This window comes from Hoplias malabaricus, chromosome 7, assembly GCF_029633855.1.
Source record: "Hoplias malabaricus isolate fHopMal1 chromosome 7, fHopMal1.hap1, whole genome shotgun sequence".
In the NCBI taxonomy this organism is placed as follows: domain Eukaryota; kingdom Metazoa; phylum Chordata; class Actinopteri; order Characiformes; family Erythrinidae; genus Hoplias; species Hoplias malabaricus.
Window position 1 is genome coordinate 3,035,522 of NC_089806.1, and position 23,040 is coordinate 3,058,561.

General features: G+C 40.0%; 2 protein-coding genes across 5 annotated transcripts; both read left to right on the forward strand.

The window, feature by feature from the left end:
- The first annotated feature begins 718 nt into the window (after positions 1 to 718).
- On the forward strand, positions 719 to 4,657 carry LOC136701638 (zinc finger protein 235-like). 2 transcript variants are annotated; one of them, XM_066676273.1, is made up of 4 exons: positions 719 to 789; positions 1,191 to 1,329; positions 2,190 to 2,273; positions 3,005 to 4,657. In XM_066676273.1, exon 4 carries the CDS (start codon positions 3,107 to 3,109, stop codon positions 4,154 to 4,156), a length of 1,050 nt encoding a protein of 349 aa, XP_066532370.1. In that variant the 5' UTR covers positions 719 to 789; positions 1,191 to 1,329; positions 2,190 to 2,273; positions 3,005 to 3,106; the 3' UTR covers positions 4,157 to 4,657. The 2 variants fall into 2 exon arrangements, with proteins under 2 accessions (XP_066532370.1, XP_066532371.1); XM_066676274.1 differs by lacking the exon at positions 719 to 789 and having other exon boundaries at positions 1,183 to 1,329.
- Positions 4,658 to 12,750: 8,093 nt separating this feature from the next.
- On the forward strand, positions 12,751 to 22,447 carry LOC136701614 (zinc finger protein 135-like). 3 transcript variants are annotated; one of them, XM_066676244.1, is made up of 3 exons: positions 12,751 to 12,884; positions 13,447 to 14,271; positions 20,415 to 22,447. In XM_066676244.1, the coding sequence occupies exons 2-3, from the start codon at positions 13,553 to 13,555 to the stop codon at positions 21,676 to 21,678; spliced, it is 1,983 nt and encodes a 660-aa protein (XP_066532341.1). In that variant the 5' UTR covers positions 12,751 to 12,884; positions 13,447 to 13,552; the 3' UTR covers positions 21,679 to 22,447. The 3 variants fall into 3 exon arrangements, with proteins under 3 accessions (XP_066532341.1, XP_066532339.1, XP_066532340.1); XM_066676242.1 differs by lacking the exons at positions 12,751 to 12,884; positions 13,447 to 14,271 and adding an exon at positions 19,552 to 19,623 and having other exon boundaries at positions 20,206 to 22,447; XM_066676243.1 differs by lacking the exons at positions 12,751 to 12,884; positions 13,447 to 14,271 and adding an exon at positions 20,206 to 20,305 and having other exon boundaries at positions 20,392 to 22,447.
- The last annotated feature ends 593 nt before the right edge of the window (positions 22,448 to 23,040 follow it).

The following is a 23,040-nucleotide window of genomic DNA, read 5'->3' on the forward strand; positions in this document are numbered from 1 at the left end:
ACACTCATCACAGACAGTCACCCCAAGCAACCCACAACCTCCAGGTCCATGGAGCTGTGACAGAGACACTACCTGCTGTGTCATGTATACAAGTAATGTCAGAAAATGTTTAGTCATGAACTATGATTTTGCAAAGACTGAGAGTCTTACAGTGCCCCCATGCATTTGCCTTAAATGCATTTGGCCTTACTGTCAGACCTCTTTTCCTGAAGGTGGTAGAATTCCAGCTGGTAGAGAGTGAAAAGGAAAGGAAGGGTGCTTCAGTGCTGCTTATGAGATTCACAGACAGTCAGGTACCCAGTCACAAATATTGGGGCCTGTAAAGGTACTGTGTGGCCCAGGCAGTATTGGACATTTTAATCTGCATTCCCTCCATCATTTGCTCCAGCAAGAGCTCAGATGATATAAAATTCACTAGAAAAATCAAAGACAGTTTTATTTTAAATTATTTGAGTTTATTTTTTTAATATCTTGAATATTGAGTAATTTAATTGAGCAGTGTTGTTTGTTGGTTGAGGAGACATTTCTTTTAAAATGGTCAGATAATTTGATTTCCCTACTGTGAGACTTTTATTGTGACACCGTTAGTAGCTCAGCCAGTCCTGTTTCTTATTTGTGGGTAGTTTTATTTTACGTTGTAGTGGTGCTGAGGGCCAATCAGAGCACTGCTGTTTGGAGCTGCAGCCAATGAGAGCGTAGGGGGCTGTGCTAAGGGAGGGGATTGTATGTGAGGGAGGAGCAAAAGGAGAGCTGTGAGCTGGAACTAAATCAGGAGGTGTTTTACTGAAGGTAAAGATCTGTGTAAGACTTTTCCACACTATTTACACTGGGTTTGAACTCACTCCCACAGAAACGGGGGACACATGTTCTCTCTTTGAAAAGGAAGATGAAGAATGAGGGAAATGTGGGAGCTGCTCTACACTCAGCTCAGGAGGCTAATGCTAGCTCTTAGCTGGGACTATGGGGTGGTCGGGTGTCCTCATACTTTTGATATCATTATGTAAATCTCTGTTTCTGAAAATACACTGGGTTTATGAGGTAAAAAGGTGGTCCTCCACCAGCACCGCTCAGACACATTGTAAAGAATAGTGCTTCATGGCTCCACAGCCCAATGCTGAGGGGTTTATACTTCCTTAGCCCACACTTAGCATTGGGCATGGGACCCTTATCCTCATGTGTGTCTCCTCCAGAGCGTCCCATTGGAGCGGCTGTGCTATGGACCCCTGCAGTTCCAGTGTGAACTTCTGAAATGTCTCAGAGAGAGCTTCATTGTTCTCAGTCCATTCACAGCAGTTGTAGTTCCTGTGTGGCGCTGATTTGTGTGCTAAGGTACGTGAAGCTGGTGCTGTGATTCAGCCCCCTCGAAGTAGACTATAGATCTTAAGTACCTTTTACACCTCTTTTTAGTTAAGCATAATGAAATTAAAACAAAGTAGATCATTATGTACACATATGCTTATGTAAATTACCACTACGTTATGCAATATGAACATTTTTCATTGTATAATTACATTTTCCCATATTTGCCTTTATGCAGATGTTTATTAACCACATTTTTTTAATAAAGCTTATATAATACCATTTGTGTATATATAAAATAACACATCTGTTTATATTTTGAAGCAATGTTTACCCAATATTTCCTTAGAAAGTCTTAGCCCATCAATTACAGGCCCCTCTCTGCAGTAAAGGCAACACCTGTCTCGCAAAATAACCACACATGCTGGGCTCTACTCCTGAGGGATAAAGGTTTCAAATGGTGGAAATTTATGAACGTGCCAGTCCCTGCCTTGGCCAGCACAGGGTGACGCAGATTAACACTGGAGAAACCTTTAACTTAAAATGACTGCCTTTCTGCTGCCAGTTCAGGTGTCAGGTTTATGTAATCTTCATTTTAGAAATAAAAGACTGAAATCCAACACACATTATGGTTCTACAGGTGTTCTTTATTAAAGGAAAATGTTCTATATAGATCCCTGGAAACTTGCTTGATTTAAAGGGTTCTTTACATTATGAAGGGGTTCTTCAGATTGATAAAGAATGTGCCATGATGGTTCTACACAGCACCTTTTAGAAAAGGTTCTACAATGAACCAAAAATGATTCCTTTATTGTTAAATGCCTGATATTCTAACAATAGACAAACTATTTTGGGTGCCATATAAAACCATATCCTTTAATATTGTCTAGTGACAGGATCATGGGATTGCTGGAGTGTCGTCCCTGATGAGAGCTGTCCATCCAGAAGTAGAAGTAGATCACCTCCTCTTAAAGGTTTGGGATTGGAATAAAAAAAAGTGTATATATTTTTTAATATATAAATAAAATTAAGAATTTTCCTCATTGTTTTCTGCTCTTCAGTTGGTTTGTGCTGTAAGCAAGCCTATTTGCATACGAAGCCCCAGTGTCTGTAAATGAGTTAAAAAAAAAAAAAAAAAAGCTGGCTCACTTCAGCATGCTAGGCTCTCTCTCACTCCGTGTGCTCATGGCAGAGGCATCTGGAATGTTTTTAGATAAAGGAGAGAAATCCAAATATGGCAACATATTGCACCATAGGTTGGTAATATTGACATTTTTGCTGTTTTGTGGCACTTAAGGTGGAAATGTCTCCAAATTTGGAAGGAAGCTAACTGCATTACTGACAGTACCACCGAACAAAACAGCTTGAGTTACAAATGAATTTCTGTGGTAATATAAACAATGAATAAAAAAAACTTGGTCACATTCCTCTTCATCCACGTCCAAACCACTGCTGCTGTTTTCCCCCTCAAACACATTGTTTCAACTTAAATGATGCAGAGCTCTTACCTGTGTTTCCCAACAATCATAAGCAAGATAACTCAGACCAGAAATTACACTACAAATGACCCTCTGGCTTTGTTGGGCATCTGAATCACAGTAGTGTCAAAGTCATATTGGCTGCTTATTTAGTACCTTTGCCATTTTGTAAATTTAATTTTAAAAGGACATTTTCTCATTTTTTTTTTTTCAATTTTCTCTTACAGAAAACTAAAGAATCCATTTGCAAGTCTTAGCTTGTGTCCAACACTTTCCAACCTAACGTCCACAAACACACCCTGCAACCTCAGTGAGAAGAATAACTCACAATGATGGAATCAGGAGATATTAAATGTGAGGATATGGTGTGTTCAAACTCCAGTTCGGTAGAAAATTGCTCTACTACTCACCACAGTAACACATCTGCTGGAAAAACCCAGAAAACTACAGACCAACTGAAAACATATGACTGCACAGAGTGTGGGAAGAGTTTTACTAGAAAGCCCTCTCTGAAAGCACACAAACGAATTCACACAGGCGAGAGACCATATCAGTGCTCAGAGTGTGGGAAGAGTTTCACTCATGTACAGAATCTACAAAAACACTGCCGCATTCACACAGAAGAGAAACCATATTCCTGTTCAGAGTGTGGGATGAATTTCAAGAGATTACTTAATCTCCATGTACACAAGCGCATTCACACAGGAGAGGAACCGTACTCCTGTCCAGACTGTGGGAGGGGTTTTACTTCAGCGCCTAGTCTTCAAACACACAGTCGCATTCACACAGGAGAGAAACCGTTTTTTTGTTCAGACTGTGGCAAGAGTTTTGCTCAACTGAGTTCTGTCAAAACACACCAACGCATTCACACAGGAGAGAAACCATATCAGTGCTCAGAGTGTGGGAAGAGTTTTAATAGACAGGGTCATCTCAAAAGACACCAGCGCATTCACACAGGAGAGAAACCATTTTCCTGCCCAGTGTGTGGAAAGAGTTTTTTATATCGTGGTTCTTTGAAAGAACACCAGGGCACTCACAGAGCAGACAGACCACATTCCTGTCCGGACTGTGGAAAGAGCTTTAATCAAAAATCATGTCTCAGAAATCACCAGCAGATCCACACAGGAGAGAAACCGCATTCCTGTACAGTGTGTAGAAAGAGCTTTATTCGAAAGAGAAATCTCAAAAGGCATCAGAGCATTCACACAGGAGAGAAACCATTTCCCTGTCCTGTGTGTGGAAGGAGGTTTAATAATCAGCATAATGTCAAAAAACACCAGCACATTCACGCAGAAAAGCAACCATGTACCTGTCCAGTGTGTGGAAGGACATTTAAAGAACAGAAAGGTCTCTCAGTACACAAGCACACTCACAAATAAGAGAAACCACATGTTAAAATACACCGGTGTAATTTCAGAGAAGCGTGACCAAGTCACTGCTCAGTGTGGTAAGAGTCATACTGAACTGGGAAGAAATTAAAAAACAGCTGATGAACCCGATGATTGCTGCTGTACTTGATGATTGAGCATGAACCTGATGATTGCAGATGAACTTAACTAAAACTCCCATTTTCATGTGGAGTAGACTGACTGTGCAATCTATTTTCTTGTGCAGGGAGGGGTAGACTCTGTAAGAGCTGTGTTGAAGTAATGCCAGCCTTATACCTTTAAAGTGATTTCACTGTCACAGACCAAGAATGCGTAAAAGTGAGGGCAAAGTCATGTGAGCCTTTATGGAGTTGCATCCCAATCCCGTCATCTCGATCGTTTGGTGTGAGGGTGGTCAGGAGAGCTGTTTTAACTTGTCTTGACGCTCTGATCACAAGTCTTTAATCTTTCCTTATGCAAATATTGATGTGGACATTGTAAATGATCAATAAAGACTGCAAAGTATTGTATTTTATGCATGAAAACTGCTTGCATTGAGTTATGTTGTGTGAGGCTGATATTTACAAAAAGGCGTGATCTACCAACCTGCAAGTCACACTTGACAGCCCTATTTTGCATGTCCAATAATGCAGCTCCTGAGCAGCAGCTGAATTTGACAAGTTGGCATCAAGAAGGTAAGTGGCAGGCCCTTATAAAAGTGATTGTGAAGCAGTGGTCACTAATGTGGCAGTGAAGTAGTGGGTGAAGAGGTTCAGCCTGTCACTTGAGGCACAGATCCAACATGTTAGAAAAAGGTACTGTAGGTCTATATTGTTTGTTGCTAAAGTTATAAACAGTGTAAATGTGACTTTAAAGCTGCTGCAGTTAAATATGTGTAAGCCTTCGTTACAGTAATGTATTGTAATTGAATATGTACCAATGACCGTTTTTCTGAGACAGGAGTGTAGTTGCAGTCTTGTAATTAGTGTCACTGTAAGATATTCAGGCTTTACAATATCATAGTTTGCCTCTTGAATCAAATGTGACGTTATCTTTAGATGTGAGAGGGTGTCACACTATTCAATGCCGTCTAGTGTATGGTTAGCATAACACAAGAAGTGCAAATAGTGTTAATGACACTTGCAATGCTAACTGTGTTAATGGCGCTGACAGTGCTAACTGCATTAGCATAGATTTGGGCATTCTTTCAACGCAACCACAATATTTTACAGTGATGTAAAAATTAAAGGCACCAGGGTGTGCATCAGCAAAAAAAAAGGACTAAACAGACCTTACCTAGGGTTCCTGTAAAAGGTAAAACATTTCTCTATGTTCACCTAATAAAACAGATTAACATCATAAACCAATTGCAAAAATATGCCAAAAAAATATGCAAAAAGTTGGGCGTCACGGTGGTGCAGCAGGTAGTGTCGCAATCACACAGCTGGACCTGGAGGTTGTGGGTTCGAGTCCTGCTCCGGGTGACTGTGAGGAGTGTGGTTTGTTCTCCCTGTGTCCGTGTGGGTTTCCTCCGGGTGCTCCGGTTTCCAACCACAGTCCAAAAACACGTTGGTAGGTGGATTGGCGACTCCATAGTGTCCGTGTGTGTCTGTGTTGCCCTGTGAAGGACTGGTGCCCCCTTCAGGGTGTATTCCTGCCTTGTGCCCAATGATTCCAGGTAGGCTCTGGACCCACTGTGACCCTGAACTGGATAAGTGGTTACAGATAATGGATAATACAAATGTTTTCAGAAAAAGCAACATAACATTGTAACAGCAAACAGAACAAACAATCTTTAAATAGTAATTTACTGTAAATAGTTCTATACATTCTCTTCAGTAGTAGTAGTTCTAAACTTTCTCCTTTAGGTTTATGTAAATGTTCATATATACACAATTATAGTGTCACATCCTGGCACTTTCTTGTTTGTTTTCCCCTTCCATGTGGCTCTTTCTGTCTATCATTGTTCATATCTCTGCCCTCGTTCCACCCTAGCTCCACCTTTGTTCCGCCTCTTTGTCATTTTCCTTCGTTATCTGTGTCAGGTGTCTCTTGTTAGTTCGTGTATTTAAGTCCTCTTCCCTCACTTCCTGTTATCGGTTATTTGTGTTGTTGTTCTGCTCTGTTCAAGTCAAGTCGTTTCGTTCTGTTTCCCAGTTGTTGATGTATTGTATTGTTTTCGTTCTCGCTCGTTCTTTGTATTGTTTCATTCCTTCTCCCTGTAAAGTCATGCCGTAGTCATTCATACTCATTTATTATTGTAGTGTTGTTTTGTGCTCTTTCCTATGTTTATAAGTAATGTTATTTCGTGTTTCTCGTCAAGTTCTTGTGTCTGTTTGCTCTATATTAAACTATCTGTGTTGTAGCGAGTGTGTCCGCCTCCGTAAGTCCACTCTTTATGTCCCCGTGACATATAGAGCATGTTTAGCTTCTTTCCCATGAATGATATTAAGACCTTGGTTCAAATCCATTGCATGGTGAAATCAGAGTGATTATCTTTAATGATGTTACACCATTCAAGACAGGTTATGGCAAGCTACCCCTGTACCTGACAGTAGTATTTATGAGTGGGTTTCAGACCTCACCAGCTACTTTAAGGTGTTAAACTTCCAAGACAAATTCATCACAACTTCACCTCCAGTCCAAAATATGTTGATGCTGTAGGATCATAAACCCTTGCATCTGGACTTGCCCAAAAGTGAGTTGCAACTGGATGAGTGACTCCACGTTGCAGTACAGACATTGCATGCACCAAAATACTGTTTTAACACTTCAGGCTCCAGTTCATGTCTGCTAATTTGTTTCCCTTGTTTGTGGTGTACGACCTGTCAGGAAGGACTCTGCATACACCGAGATACTCTACAAGAGGCTACAAGAGGGGAACAAAACACAAGCTTTAATGCAAAGTGGCTATATGTTGCCTACAACAGAAATTATCCCATTGTTCCAAACAACAACCATCAACGTCCACAAATGACCTTCAAGATCTCAGGTGCATACTTATACACCTGATACTGCATATCTTTAGGCCTAGGAGAAGAACCCACTCTTGCATGAAGCACCACATCTTGAATCTCACTCCATTTTCATGGGCTAACCTCTATTTGCTGCTCTGTTTCACCTAGTGGCGCAATATTACAATATTACATATTACAAGTCTACCTCCTTTTCTTTATCAGCATTAACACCATTGAATTGCTCCTTTAAATCCCTCTTTCTAACTTTTAAACACCCAGGCTTCTCCTTAATAGTGACAGTGTAAGGAAGAGTAAAAAACCTGCGGAAAAGGAAGGAAAAGGGTTAATGTTCTTGGGCAGCATTCATTAGGGATACTTTTTAATTTTGTGAAGACTTATTTGGTTAGAAGAATTCATTCATTTATTATCTGTAACCCTTATCCAGTTCAGGGTCGCGGTGGGTCCAGAGCCTACCTGGAATCATTGGGTGCAAAGCAGGAACACACCCTGGAGGGGGCGCCAGTCCCTCACAGGGCAACACACTCTATTTGGTTAGGAGAATTCTGGGAGTTTAAAAGTTGGGAAAAGGAGATCAACACACATTTTTGTGTTGGGTATACAGTGATAAACATAAGGCAAAAGAGGTGGAGCTGGCCCAAATTATTTTACTAGTGGGTTGAATAGGGCAGCAAATAAATGTTGGGTCAGCAAAGCAGCTTGTAAAGTCTTGTCCTGCTCCAGGGCTTAATGGTATGCTCTGTTCTGTGTACAAATACCCACCCTGAGACGTTTCAGCCTACTTAATGTCTTCTTAATGTGGAGGGTAAGATTTAATTTAGTGTGATAGCAGGGGAATAGGATGCATACTTGAAACAGTATGCCTATGATTGTATGGAAATAGTGTTCTCCCATGTGTGTTTATGTTAAGAAGCACTATGTATATGTTTGGGGGTGTAAGTGGCTGGAGCAGGAATAGAGCAATTTCCTCTTCTTAGTTCATGCATTTCAAAATTTGGTGGTCTCCGCATTGTAAAATATGTAAAGATACATACCCCTAATCTACTGTTCCTGAAGGTAAATATGGTAGATGGGGAAAAAAGAAAGGAAAGAACACAGTTCCCTCCAATTTTACTCCAGTGCTGCTTATCAGACTCTCAGAGAGTCAAGTACCCAGTATCAAATACTGATGTGTCATAAAGCTACTGTGTGACCCAGGCAGTATTAGATATTTCTGTTCAGAGTGTGGCAAAAATTTTAGCCATCAAAGTGCTCTGACAGCTCACCAGCGCATTCACACAGGAGAGAGACCATATTGGTGTTCAGAATGTGGGGTGAATTTTTATAGATCAAGCCAACTTCAAGCACACCAGTGCATTCACACAGGAGAGAGACCCTTTTCTTGTTCACTCGCACCAGCACAACACACACTCACACACCACCACAACGTCAGTGTCACTGCAGCGCTGAGAATGATCCACCACCACATCACACCTGCTCTTTTGGGGTCCTGAACATTGAAGAACTGCAGGTGACTGTCTGTGAGGAGTGTGGTGTGTTCTCCCTGTGTCTGCGTGGGTTTCCTCTGGGTGACTGTCTGTGAGGAGTCTGTGAGGAGTTTGGTGTGTTCTCCCTGTGTCCGTGTGGGTTTCCTCCGGGTGACTGTCTGTGAGGAGAGAAAGACAAGAAGTACAATCTAATTGAAGAACTACAAAATGTTCCTGTATGATCAGTGGAACTAAAAAAATTGGACAATGAGTGTAGATAAAAGGATGCAGTGATCATTCAGTGTATGTGATAATATAAGCCATAGTTTTATTACAAAAATCCTAATTCTCCTTATTCTCCTATATATTTCCAGAATATTCTCCCAGTGAATGTTTTACTCATTTTCACAATTAGCAGGGGGGGTTTTTTATATGATTTTTTTTACCCAGACGTTAAGACTATCAGTTGAGTAAGTAATGAGTAGTTAGTTTTTTTTTATTATTTTAACCTTTTCTTTTTGACACAGGTGACTGTGCTGTGTCATTATGTGTAGTTTTTGTTGTTTTGAGACATGCCACAGTAAAGGAATCAAGTAGATAATGGTTCACCCATGTGTAATGCCATTAATTGTAGTACTTAGGTGTGTGATCCTCAGTTCTCAATTCAGATTTCATTCTGGAACCTGAGTGCTTAGTTTAATACCATTATATCTAGACTGGTCTCCTCTTTCTTAATTTTGATGCCAGAAGAAAAACATTACAAAAGCGTACGCCTCTATAGCCTGTAAGTTTAGAACCACAATCACTTTATTGGCCTCTGTGCTTTCTTTCTGAACTTACAACCAACATCGTCTAAGCCATACACGCTCCACACAAAAGATGATGGATTTTCTGCTTCTTTAATTCTAATTCTTTAAGTGTACATCATCAGTGAAGGGTGTTGTGGGTTTGCTCAGATTCAACGTTGCTATGACTCAAATCAGAGACAGAGCCTGCACAGAAGGATGGTTCATCCAGTTCACAGTCGGGCTAGATGTATGATTTGCAAATTTCCTGGAAGTGCTCTTGAAAAACTTCACACCAAACTAGTGTTTGGGAACCTTAAAAAACATATTATACTTTGAAAGCAGAAAGCACCATGGTGATGTGCAAAATCCCAGAACAATTAGTGCAAGAAGGCTGAGGATAAATGGAGGTACACTGACAATCAATCACCAATACATTTCTAAACAGTCCAGCAGCTAAACTCACCTCCTTGTATTCTAGATGTGTTGCCTATCCTGCTATATGATGGAAACCTTCTGTTTTTCTGCTCATCACAGGACACAATGCAAACACAGTGCATGTGTCTCTCTTTTCAGCAATCTTCCCTCACTAAAACCCCCAGCAAGTAGTTAGATGCCCCTGCATTCTTTGGTGATTTGGGCAGTGCTGTGAGTTTGTCCTCGTCAAAGCTGACTCCTAGAGCTCTACATTTTTACAAAACTAATCCATACATTTATATGCAGCAGGCTGGATTACTGCAATAGTCAGTTTACTGGACTTCCCAAGTCTACAATTAGACAGCTGAGGCATCTGACCAGAACAATAAAAACTGAGAACATCTTTCTGATACTAAGGTTTCTGCACTGGCTACCCATTAAATATGGAACTGCGTTAGAACACCCTCAGGTCACTCTGGACCTGAGCTAGTGGTGCTCCAGGTCAGAACTGCACAAGGTGAAGCAGCTTTTTATTTGCTATGCATCTGCACTTGGAGCAAGAAGTCCAAGAAAATTAAGAAAATTGGATTTGCCTCAAATGTAAATATTTCCAAATCTAAACAAACATTTTTTCCTACAGCTTACATTTATAATAGTGCCTAAAAACACTATAATGAAAGTTCTCATATTTTCATATTGTGTAATAGTGCTTGAAAAGGCACAGTAACAACTGAGAAACCTACACATTTATCAATTGTTAAAGGAAACCTTGTGGGGGGAAGTTTTAATAGAAGTTTATCTGACACGTCTATATTGAAGAGACCACTGAAAAGTTAAGTATATGGTACAGTGCAGCACTAAAATATGTAGAACAAGTCGTGGAGTTAGAGACTGAATTGTTGAAAGATATTAACGGTATAGGGAGATCATGTTTACCAGGGAAGTTTTAAATTGTGGTGTCTTCAGATTTGCTTTTTGCCTAGTATTAGATGGCCACTGAAAGTTTATCCAGTTACAGAAGTAAGGAAGAGCCTGGGGGTGTCGAGATGTTTGTAATGTGGCTTGATATGGAAGAGGGGTACTAGAGCTGCCACTCAAAAGTTTGAGAATTTTAATGTGCTAAGATGAGTCACAACATGGTTTTGTTTGGATCTAAGGATGTGGTGATAAAAGCACCAATGCCAGGGGCAAAAGCAAGAAGGAAATGGAATACATGAGTGGAAGTGCAGTTAGCCAAGTGCTCCTCAGAGCTAATGGATGAGATTTGTAAGTGTTTAGAAATGCAACTCCACCAGAGAGAGAAGGTGAATAAGTTTATTTGTGAACAGGAAGATTAGGCATGATGCACAGCATCAGCTTCAAAAGCAAATAAAGGCCAACGGCTTTGCTGGGAAAATCTAAAGAAGTGGAAATTGGCAGAATTTATGGACAATGGATGTGAGCTGTATAAAATTTCTGCTGGGAGCAATTTAAATTGTCCTTCCAGCTTCGCAAAAGAGTAGTTGAAGACCCAAGTTAGTAGTTATGTGCAGGGTTTGGCATGCTGAAACATATTTTATCAGCTTGTAATGTTAGTTTGTCAAAGGGTTGATATACATGGAGATATAATCAGATGTATTAGCATGTTGTTTGGACAGCAAAAACCTAGAGGTTAATGCATTGCTGTGTGATGGTAGTAATAAAGTGATTAGGAGAGCGAGAGTAGGTTATAAATATTGGTAGATGGGGTGAGGCATTAGTTTGGAAATTGCTGGTGGATGTAAGAAAGGAACTAAATGGCCTGGAGTGTTATGCATTAAGTTCACTGAGGCCACATAGACTGTTGTACTCTAAAAGTAAATGGATTGTTAATTTTAGACTTTTAGACTTAATTATTCAATGTGAGGATTTAGTATATAAAGCTTTTGAAAGGATGAAGCCGAAGTATGGAGACTTGGTGGCTGAGGTGAGTACAAAATTTGCAGGTGCAAAGGGGCCAAGAACCTATGGTAGCTGTGAAGGAATTATTCAGTGTGGATAAGGTGAGCACAGACTAGTTTTGGAAATACACTGTAAATGTGGAATGGCCGATGTGTGTTTTAGGTATGTGGCAGAAAGGGCAGGTGAATGGGGAGTTTGGTCTTGTTGTTTCAGGTGATGTATCATGTGAATTTCAAATGTAACTGGTGGCACTGAGCATGCATTAATGTTGCCAGTGGGGCTTGATACTGCCTTAGTCACCAGGGAATCCAGTGTGAATTCGGAGGGGGTGGATCTGGGATGCTAGACACTACTGTTGAGCCTTCCAAAGGTGTTGTGGACTTAATTCAGCAAAACACTGATGAGGGGACGTGCCCACCTGATGACCCCAGTGAATAGCAATGTAGTGGGTGGTTTGTGTACTCAGGAGTTGGGTTCAATGTTTAACATTAGCTGTTATGTGTAGCTAGTTTCAGATCAGATCATAACGGCAACAGCAACCATCATGTTCAGGTGGAGGATGTTTAAATGTGGTTGCTGATAATAAAGTGAGACGGGCCCTATGTAAACCTCTAATGAACTAGCTTAATATATTTTACATCTTATTCTGTGTATAATTGCAATTAATTATACCATATTTTTCACTGTTATATTCATATTACCATATTCATTTTACCTGTTGTAAGATTTAATTTTCTGCTTTATTATTCATTAGCGCATACAAGCTGCTGGAAATGACTATAAAACTTTTCTATCCTAAGAACTGATTATCAACTTAGATGGCTCTTCCTTGTTTAGGGTGCAGAAAGGCTCCAGAAAATCTTTCTTTTAATTTTCATTTACTGGTAATTATCTCAGAAATGTTCTAATGTTTTTATTTCTGTGGATATTTCTATTCATTCTGTAATAGTTATATTAATTATTTAATTACAATTATTACTGATTATTGTACCTTTTATTATGAAACAGCAAGTATGTTTGTGGAGACCTTTATTGTACGGGCCAATCAGAGCGCTGCTGTGTGGAGCTGCAGCCAATGTGAGCAGAGGGGGTGGTGCTGTGTGTGGGGACTGAGTGTGAGTGAGGAGTAGAAGGAGAGCTGTGAGCTGGAGATAAATCAGGAGGTGTTTTACTGAAGGTAAAGATCTGTGTAAGACTTTTCCACACTGTTTACACTGGGTTTGAACTCATTCTCACAGAAACGGGGGACACATGTTCTCTCTCTGAAAAGGAAGATGGAGAATGGGGGAAATGTGGGAGCTGCTCCACACTCAGCTCAGGAGGCTAATGCTAGCTCTTAGCTAGGACTGTGGGGTGCTCTGGTGTCCTCATATTTTGACCTTGTCGATCTCTGTTCCTGAAAATACACTGGGTTTATGAAGTAAAAAGTTGGTCCTAGACCAACACAGCAGTTCCACTGCTCCACAGCTGAATGCTGAGGGGCGTTATATCTCTGTAGCCCACACTTAAGATTTGGGAATAGGGCCCTTACCCTCGTGTCTCCTCCAGGTCTGTCTGGGCGCAGTGGCTTTACTAGAATCTCATCTCTATATATAAACTACATATGACCATCTGGCTTTGTTGCCATCTGAATCAAATCCTGAATCAATATTTACTGCTAGTACTACTAGTTTAATACCATTGCCACTTCGCAAATTTTGTGGAATGTGGCATTTAATTTTTTGTATTTTCTTTTCCAGAAAACAAAAGGATCCATTCGCAAGTCTTCTGCTGCTTGTGTCCAACACATTCCAACCTAACTTCCACGAACACACCAGGAAACCTCACTGAGAGGAATACATCACAATGATGGAATCAGGAGAGATTACCTGTGAGGATACGCTGTGTGCAATCTCCAGTTCTCCAGAAAAATCCTCTACTGTTCTCTTCACAACAACATCTGCTGAAAAAAGACAGACATCTACAAACGATCGAAAAACTGACTGCTCAGAATGTGGGAAGAGTTTTAGTTGCCAGAGTTATCTTCTCAGACACCAGCATGTTCACAGAGGAGAGAAACTCTATTCCTGTCCAGAGTGTGGGAAGAGTTTTAATAGGCAGAGTCATCTCTTACGACACCAGCGCGTTCATACAGGAGAGAAGCCATACTCCTGTTCAGAGTGTGGGAAGAGTTTTACTCAACTGCAAAGTCTTCAGACACACTGCCGCATCCACACAGGAGAGAAACCATATTCCTGTCCAGAATGTGATATGAATTTTATGAGACTAAGCAATCTCCAAGTTCACCAGCGCATTCACACAGGAGAGAAACTATACTCGTGTACAGAGTGTGGGAAGAGTTTTAATCATCTGCAAACTCTCCAAGTACACACTCGCATTCACACAGGAGAGAAGCCATTTTTTTGTTCAGAGTGTGGGAAGAGTTTTGCTCAACTGAGTTCTGTGAAAATACACCAGCGGATTCACACAGGAGAGAGACCATATCTGTGCTCAGATTGTGGGAAGAGTTTTAATAGAGAATCTCATCTCCAAATTCACCAGCGCATTCACACCGGAGAGAAACCATATTCCTGTCCAGATTGTGAAAAGAGTTATTCCCATTACAGTTCTTTTAAAATACACCAATGCATTCACAATAGAGACAATTCATATTCCTGTCCGGACTGTGGAAAGAGCTTTAATCAACAGAAATGTCTCAAAAGGCACCAGCAAATTCACACAGGAGAAAAACCGTATTCGTGTACAGTGTGTGGAAAGAGCTTTAATCAAAAGAGAGGTCTCAAAAGACATCAGGGCATTCACGCGTGAGAGGAACCATTTCACTAATGTGTGGAGTTCTGGCAAAATACACCTGTGTTCTCTCGGAGGAATTGGTAGGAATTGTATTGAACAGCGAAAAAGCCCAGCACCTGATGTACCTAAAGATTGAAGATGAACCTCATGAAAATACCATGCGGACTAGGCTTGAATGTGGTATAATATTCTTATGCAGTAATTGGTAGAGTCACCAAGAACTGTACACTATAACAGTAATAGCACTTTAAAATAATGATCACACAAGTAGTGCTTATAGTGTTAATGGCACTCACAGTGCTAATTGTACTTCCCAGAAAATACATTGTCAAGATATGCAAGTCACCCATGCCATGTGCACTAATGCCCACCCATCATGATTGCTGACTTTTGAAATGTGCACTCATAACTAGCCGGAGAGTCCATCACCTCTTTAGACCAGAGGATGCAAAATCCATGGTTTCCAAAAAGACATTCATATTTTAATTTGTAAGACCACAGGACACCTTTCCAATCCCTCTCAGTCTATCGTAAATGAGCTTGGGGTCAGAGAATGAGGCAGGGTTTGTGAAACCTGTAATGTTTTTTTTTCTTTACATTTAACTTGTGTGTGTTTGTGTATCCCCAAGATCTTTACTATTTTATGTTAAGAAACATTATTCTTGAATTGTTTCTAAGTTTCCCATGCAATTTTTCAGAGTGGCGAACCCCTCTCCATCTTTACCTCTGATAGACTCAGGCTCTCTTTAAAACACCATCTTGTCACTGACCTATTGTCAATTAACTTCTTTTTCTTTTTTGTGGCATTACTATTTGAATAATCCACTAATTGGGGGTGGTGTGTTATAGCTTGATTTATACTTCTGCTTTTGTGTCTGCATCACTCTGCAATTACAATGTCAAAACACTAGGGCTGAATCTCATATATCTTCCTCCACACTACACAGTACACAGTGAAGTGGTGTAGTACAGGGGTGTCAAACCAAATCCACAAAGAGTTTTCCTTTCAAACAAGCAGCAGCCACACACTACTGAAAGTCTAGTTCTATTGATTAGACCCACTGATTAAAAACAGGTGGAATGACGTGTCTCTACCGCTTAATTCTTAAGAAAATCTGCACCCATAATGGCCCTCCGTGTATTTTAGTTTGACACACCTGGTGTAGTAGAATTGTCCTTATAAATCTTTAAAGTGGATCATTTAGATAGTGGTTGATTAGGTAGTAGAAGTAAACTAGGCTTTACTGTGTGTTGCTCTGGTGTGAGTGGATCAGACACAGCAGTGCTGCTGGAGTTTTTAAACCTTGTGTCCACTCTCTGTCCACTCTGTGAGACTCTCCTCCCTCGTTGGTGCACCTTGTAGATGTAGAGTCAGAGACAGTGTGTGTCACTAATCCTTCATCTGTGGACACAGGACATTGGTAGGGTGTTTTTAGTTGGTGGATAATTTTCAGTCCAGCAGTGACACTAAGGCACTGCTGTGTCTGATGTATACGCACCAGCATGTCATTGTCACTGCAGCGCTGAGAATGATCCACCACTACATCATACCTGTTCTGTGGGGTCCTGACCATTGAAGAACAGGGGAAACGAGGCCAATAATGTTTGCAGAGCAACAGATGTACTACAGTCTGTAAATGAAAAGCTACAAAGTGATTATGAATGGTCAGTGGAGCAGATAAAATGCACAAGAAATGTGAATGCAAGGTAGGGTGTTCCTAATCCAGTAATCCAAGTTATACATTAAGTGAAAATGTTTGGTCCAGTCAGTCCACACACACAGCCCAGTTTTTGTTTGTGTGTGTACACAGTATGGTCCGGCAGTCTAGAGATTCTTAATATTTTTTTCTATTAATATTTTTGCTGATATCTTTATGTTTGATATCTTTATGTTTCTGAACCAGTCTGTAATGTAATGATTAATAAAATGTAATATCTGAACACGTTAGTGCTGCAATTTATTGTCATTTTGTCTGCTGATTTGTTTTAAATAAGTAAAAATGGCTTATTTTCACAAAGATTTTGGTGTCCTGCAGTATGTGTTTAATTGTAGAATGTTTGTAGAAATTGAGTGTGGCACAGGGTCTTTTCCTACCCACCCTGTAAAAACTAGTTGGAAAAATATAGATTAAAGGTGAGAAGACATCTACAAAATAATCTAAAATAATAAGTCATCTATTTAGACTAAACACCCCAAATTTCAACATGTGTTTTAGTGCTAAAGGCCATGACAGAAGCCCAGAAAACCAACGTTCATATGGCTTCTGGTACAGTGTAGTTCTACCTCCATTTTTTATTTCTTTAATATTTGTTAATAGTTTTAGACTTAAAACAATGGCAAAAATGTTAGTGTTGGCTAAAAGAAAACTTTTATTTTTTTTTACAATTTAACTTTTAAATATTTTATTTTCTTGTCAAACACTGAAAATCTTTAACAAATGTGAGTTCATTCATTCATTCTTTGAGATTGAAATATTGATACCTCCGATACCAGATCTGTATGCTCTAAAATCGATTCTCAAGTTAAAATATAGATACTTTTGATTCCATTTTAGGTAATGTGTATCATTAAGAGGAACACAGTGGAAAGTAACTAAACTATTGAGAACTATTGAGTCTAAATAATATGAGGTTGGTGGGAGCTACTTGTTCTTCCACCTGGGTAAGTGTGTGATGTGTAACCGCAGCGACACATTGCTTTATCAGTCATTCAGTCAGTCTGTAGACAGACACAATGGCACAGCATAAAACAAACCTGGGCATTGTATGGCCCCCGGACCGCATACGACCCTTTGATTGACTCTGACCGGCCCGTGTAACGTTAATTGGAAATTACAAAATAAACATTTTCTTATTTTACCTGATGCATGGACTGAAGCTGCATTGCTTTTATTTTGAAGTTGTTTTTTATTTACGTACATGATGACGCAAAACGTATATTGAGGCATGGGCGTGATTTGATCGTTGTCACTAGCAAGTCACAAGACGACTTTAGCCCTCAGAAATGTCTGCTCATGCTAAAAAAAAGAAAGGTAGATGCCGAATGCAGGGTTTTCAACAAAAATTGGACTGCTAAGTATTTATTTACTGAAGTGAGAGGTAAAGCCGTGTGTTTAGTTTGCGGGGAGCAGATCGCCGTGTTTAAGGACTACAATTTGAGTCGGCATTACGAGACGAAACACGAGGAGAAATACAAGAACGTGACTGATGCTGAAAGGGCGCGGACATCGGAAGCTTTGCTAGCTAACTGCAAAAGCAGCAAGGCTTTTTTACCAAGCTTCTTTTTTTATTTTTATTTGCATGTTTAGCGTGTTTTTATGATGCCGTTTTAGTGATTAATTGCCTTTCCCATTGTTTTGTGAAATTCGCTTGAATAAATTACATTTTTTGGAAGGCAACCTCATGTTTTCATTGCTTAATTATAACATATACTCTTACCAGCTTGTCAAAACAATGCTATTTACTGCTTTTTACAAAGAAGTACAGTTAATATTATGCAGAATTGAGATCAGCCTTGGCCGGCCCTCCACAATATTTTCTGTTTCTCATGTGGCCCCATGGAAAAAATAATTGCCCACCCCTTGCATAAAGAGTCATGTGAAGAGCTATTTCAGCTCTGTCCCTTCTCAGTCTCTGGTGGAGTCCTTGGTACTGCATGCAGGCACTATCCAGTTAGGTGTGAAAAAAATAGTTAACAAAATAAATACATCCATCCATTATCTGTAACCGCTTATCCAATTTAGGGTCGCGGGGGGTCCAGAGCCTACCTGGAATCATTGGGCGCAAGGCGGGAATACACCCTGGAGGGGACGCCAGTCCTTCACAGGGCAACACAGACACACACACATTCACACCTAGGGACACTTTCGAGTCGCCAATCCACCTGCAACGTGTGTTTTTGGACTGTGGGAGGAAACCGGAGCACCCAGAGGAAACCCACGCGGACACGGGGAGAACACACCAACTCCTCACAGACAGTCACCCGGAGTGGGAATCGAACCCACAACCTCCAGGCCCCTGGAGCTGTGTGACTGCGACACTACCTGCTGCGCCACCGTGCCGCAAATAAATACATGCTTCAGCAAATAGCTGCATCATTTAAAGTGAATTACATAGACTAGGTCTCATTAAATTATAGCTCGGCTGTATTGTAAATGAAGCACTGAAATGAAATCCACTAATGGTAAAGCCTTCTGAAGTGCAATCCAGTTTTTATCAGCAGATGGCTGAAAAGACGAGGAGCCAAAGGTAGTGTTTGTTTTGGGAATCTTCAGTTGGATGGTAGTGGAGGACCTGGTGTTGTATGTAACACATACTGGCTGCAAAAGGTTTTGTAAGTAAGGTGGTGATTGACCAAGCAATGTTTTGTAGATGAGTGTGAATCAGTGTATATTGCAACGCATGTGTAACATCGGCCAGTTAATTGGAGTGTAAAGGGAACAGTGATGAGTTCTAAAGTGAGCATTTGTATCGCCTTGTGAAGGACTACTGCCCCCTCCAGGGTGTGTTCCTGCCTTGCTCCTAATGATAGGAGCATAGATAGGAGCATCTACTCCTAATGGGTAGACTCCGGACCCACTGCCACCCTGAACTGGATAAGGGTTACAGACAACGAATGAATGAATGAATGAATGAATGAATGAATAGTTTTTTTATTGCATTGCCACTAAGTACACTTTATATTATGAGCTCATTAGTTAGCATTGCTGCTACTGAATGCTTATTGGTTACTGCTATTCTGTGCTGGTTAGCTGAGAGCTGACTGGTTATCATTACTGATATTGAATGCTGATTGGTTAGCATTGCTGCATCTGAGTGCTGAGAGATAGGCTTAAATTTATTACTGCTGTAGAGTGCAGACTGGTTAGTAGATTATTATTATTATTATTATTATTGAATCATAGTTTGATATTTATACAAGGCAATATATTCTGCCATATATACATTTATGGATATTTTAATAGTGACTCATTCAACTGAATAAAATGTTTAATGTACATGTTACTTAGTTGTGAGACTTTTATTTTGATATACTTATTGGATCAGTCGTTCCTGTTTGTTGTTGTGGAGGAGCAGAAGGAGAGCTGTGGGCTGGAGATAAATCAGGAGGTGTTTTGCTGAAGGTAAAGATCTCTGTAAGACTTTTCCACACTGTTTACACTGGGTTTAAACTCACTCTCACAGAAACGGGGGACACATGTTCTCTCTCTGTAAAGGAAGATGGAGAATGGGGGAAATGTGGGAGCTGCTCTACACTCAGCTCAGGAGGCTAATGCTAGCTCTTAGCTGGGACTGTGGGATGGTCGGGTGTCCTCATACATTTGACCTCGTTGTGTAAATCTCTGTTTCTGAAAATACACTGGGTTTATGAGGTAAAAAGATGGTCCTCCACCAACACTGCTCAGACTCATTGTAAAGAATGCAGTTCCACATTTTAGAATAGGATTGAACTCTAGTAGTACTGAACATACTGAAAGGAATGTAGGTTTTAGAAAGACAAGTGAACTCAATATAAAAGTATACAAACAACATTTCTGGACATTAATGAGACATCTGGGGTTTCCTTCATGAATTGTCAGATTCATACTGCAGCCCAGCCTAATACTGTTACCACTTTACAACTTGTGTAGTATTTGACATTACATTTTATAATCTTCTTTCTTTTTTTGGTCTTTCACCAATGAAATAAAACATCAATTTGTAAGACCCCTGCTGCTGATGTCCAAGACATTCCTACTCTCAAACCCACCAAGGAATATCACCAGAAACAATATATCACAGTGATGGAATCAGGAGAGATGAAATGTGAGGATACGGTGTGTGCAATCTCCCGTTCTCCAGAAACATTCTTGAATATTCTCCACAGTGACACATCTGCTGAACATTCACAGATAACTGCAGACAAACTGAAAACATTCGACTGTTCAGACTGTGGAAAGAGTTTCAATCATCAGAGTAATCTTCGCAGACATCAGCACATTCACAGAGGAGAAAAAATGTATTCCTGCCCAGACTGTGGAAAGAGTTTTAATCAGCAGAGTCACCTCCGCAGGCACCAGCGCATTCACACAGGAGAGAAACCATATCAGTGCTTGGAGTGTGGCAAGAGCTTTAATCAACAGACTTCTTACCAGAGACACCATCTCATTCACACAGGTGAGAAACCATTTCAGTGTTCAGAGTGTGGGAAGAGTTTTAACAATCAGAGTAATCTTCAAAGCCACCAGCGCATTCACACTGGAGAGAAACCATATTCCTGTAGAGAGTGTGGCAAGAGTTTTTTCTACCACACTTCTCTGAAAGAACACCAGCGCATTCACACGGGAGAGAAGCCATATCAGTGTTCAGAGTGTGGGAAGAGGTTTAATCAACAGACATCTTATTTAAGACACCAGCTTATTCACACAGGAGAGAAACCGTTTCAGTGTTCAGAGTGTGGAATGAGGTTTAAACAGCTAGGTCATCTCCAGCCACACCTTCGCATTCACACTGGAGAAAAACCATATTCCTGTTCAGTGTGTGATATGAAATTTATGAGACTGAGTAATCTTCAAATCCACCAGCGCACTCACACAGGAGAAGAACCGTATCAGTGCTCAGAGTGTGGGAAGAGTTTTACGAGAAAAAGTTCTCTGAAAGTACACAGGCGAACTCACACAGGTGAGAAACCGTATCAGTGCTCGGAGTGTGGGAAGGGTTTCACTCATCTCCAAAATCTCCAAACACACCAGCGCATTCACACAGGAGAGAAACCATATTTCTGTTCAGTGTGTGGGAAGAGCTTTAATCAGCTGAGTGCAGTCAAATCACACCAGCGCATCCACACAGGAGAGAAACCGTATCAGTGCTCAGAGTGTGGGAAGAGTTGTACTGAACAGAGGCATCTCCAAGAACACCAGCGTACTCACACAGGAGAGAAACCCTATCAGTGCTTAATGTGTGGGAAGAGTTTTACTGTACTGAGTAGCCTTAAAAAACACCAGCGCATTCACACAAGAGAGAAATTGTGTCAGTGCTCAGAGTGTGGGAAGAGTTTTTCTGAACAGATTAATCTCCAGAAACATCAGTGCCTTCACCCAGAACAGAAGCAGGTGCGCTGCACCGAGTGTGGGATTCCCTTCAGACATGAGGGGTTAAAGATTCATAAATGCATCAAGAAAGCAGTGGAGACTTGCTGATTATGATGTGTGGCTTGCTGGGATTTTTTTTTTACATAGTTTCAGGGTTGACCAAGTGTTTAGGTTATTATTAAACATCAGTATTGCTCTGTTGTTCTGGCATACCATTAAAAACATTTTTTTACCAAAAACTACATTGTGTAATATTTGCGGATTGTCTTCAACATCTGGAATCACATTTTGTGACAAAAGTCGTTCCTCAGAGCTTTCTCCAAGCAGACCTATCTACTGATTACTGAAGATCCTGATAATGACAGATGAAATTATGGACTGCAAATGTATTTGATTGTTGTGTATGTTTCTGGTGAAATTAACTGTACATGTGAACTAGACCTCAATGTGGCCCTGGCGACATGGAGAAAAATGTTATCATGGTAATTTTTTCTGTATTAACCAGTGATCTAAGTCTTAAAAGGAAATCATTCTAAAATTGTAGAGTGAACACACAAAAGTTCTTGATATAAGCTCTTTTATTTTCATTATTTAAAACATCTGAATATTCATCAGAACATAATATACTTCAATAGTATGTAAATCCACTAGGACAGATTTCCCTATACCAATGCAAATTTGTATATATTTTTTTTGTCCTAAACATATAATGAAAACTGAGGAACTGAAAATCTAACATTAAAAAATAAAGATGATACGTGTTCTTTATCATGATTGCTTCCTTAAAACATTGCCACAGTCCAGTGGGCAGGTTATGGTCTGGAGGGTAATAAAGTCTGTGTGACATTTATCGGTTCAGCTTTCTGACAGAGGCTAAAATTGGGTTTTAAGTTTTGTGTTCTTGTATGTGGTGTATTAAAAAAATAATGGGATTTAAATCATTTTTGTTAATTTTTCTGTTTTTTTTCATTTCTGCTCCTCAATGTGAAATTCAGACAAAAACAATTTATTTAATTTTCATTTTGCAATTTCATTTTGCATTTTGTAATGAAAATGGTAGGACTGTACTATCACAGTAGGTGCACACACTGCACGTAAACACTTGTCAAGGGCCTGTTATGGCAATTATATAACCACCACCAGGAAGGAGGAATGATTTTCAAAATAATTCTTAGGCCCAAGGAGACTTCACAGGGATAAAGACACGAGTCCAGAGTCTAAAATTGCAATGTTCATCATGTAGTAATCACTTTAAGATCATGGGTTTAAGCACCATATGTTCTCCACTTCAATCAGCCTTACTAGTAAAAATCATTATAAAGTAAATTGGGTTATCATCATTATTACTCATTACTGTGATAAATTGCATTTTTCCATTACATTCCTCACTTTTTATGATTAAAACCACAAAGTATTATAAACTTTAATCATAAATCAATGTAAGAAAATGCAAAAGATAACATCAAACAT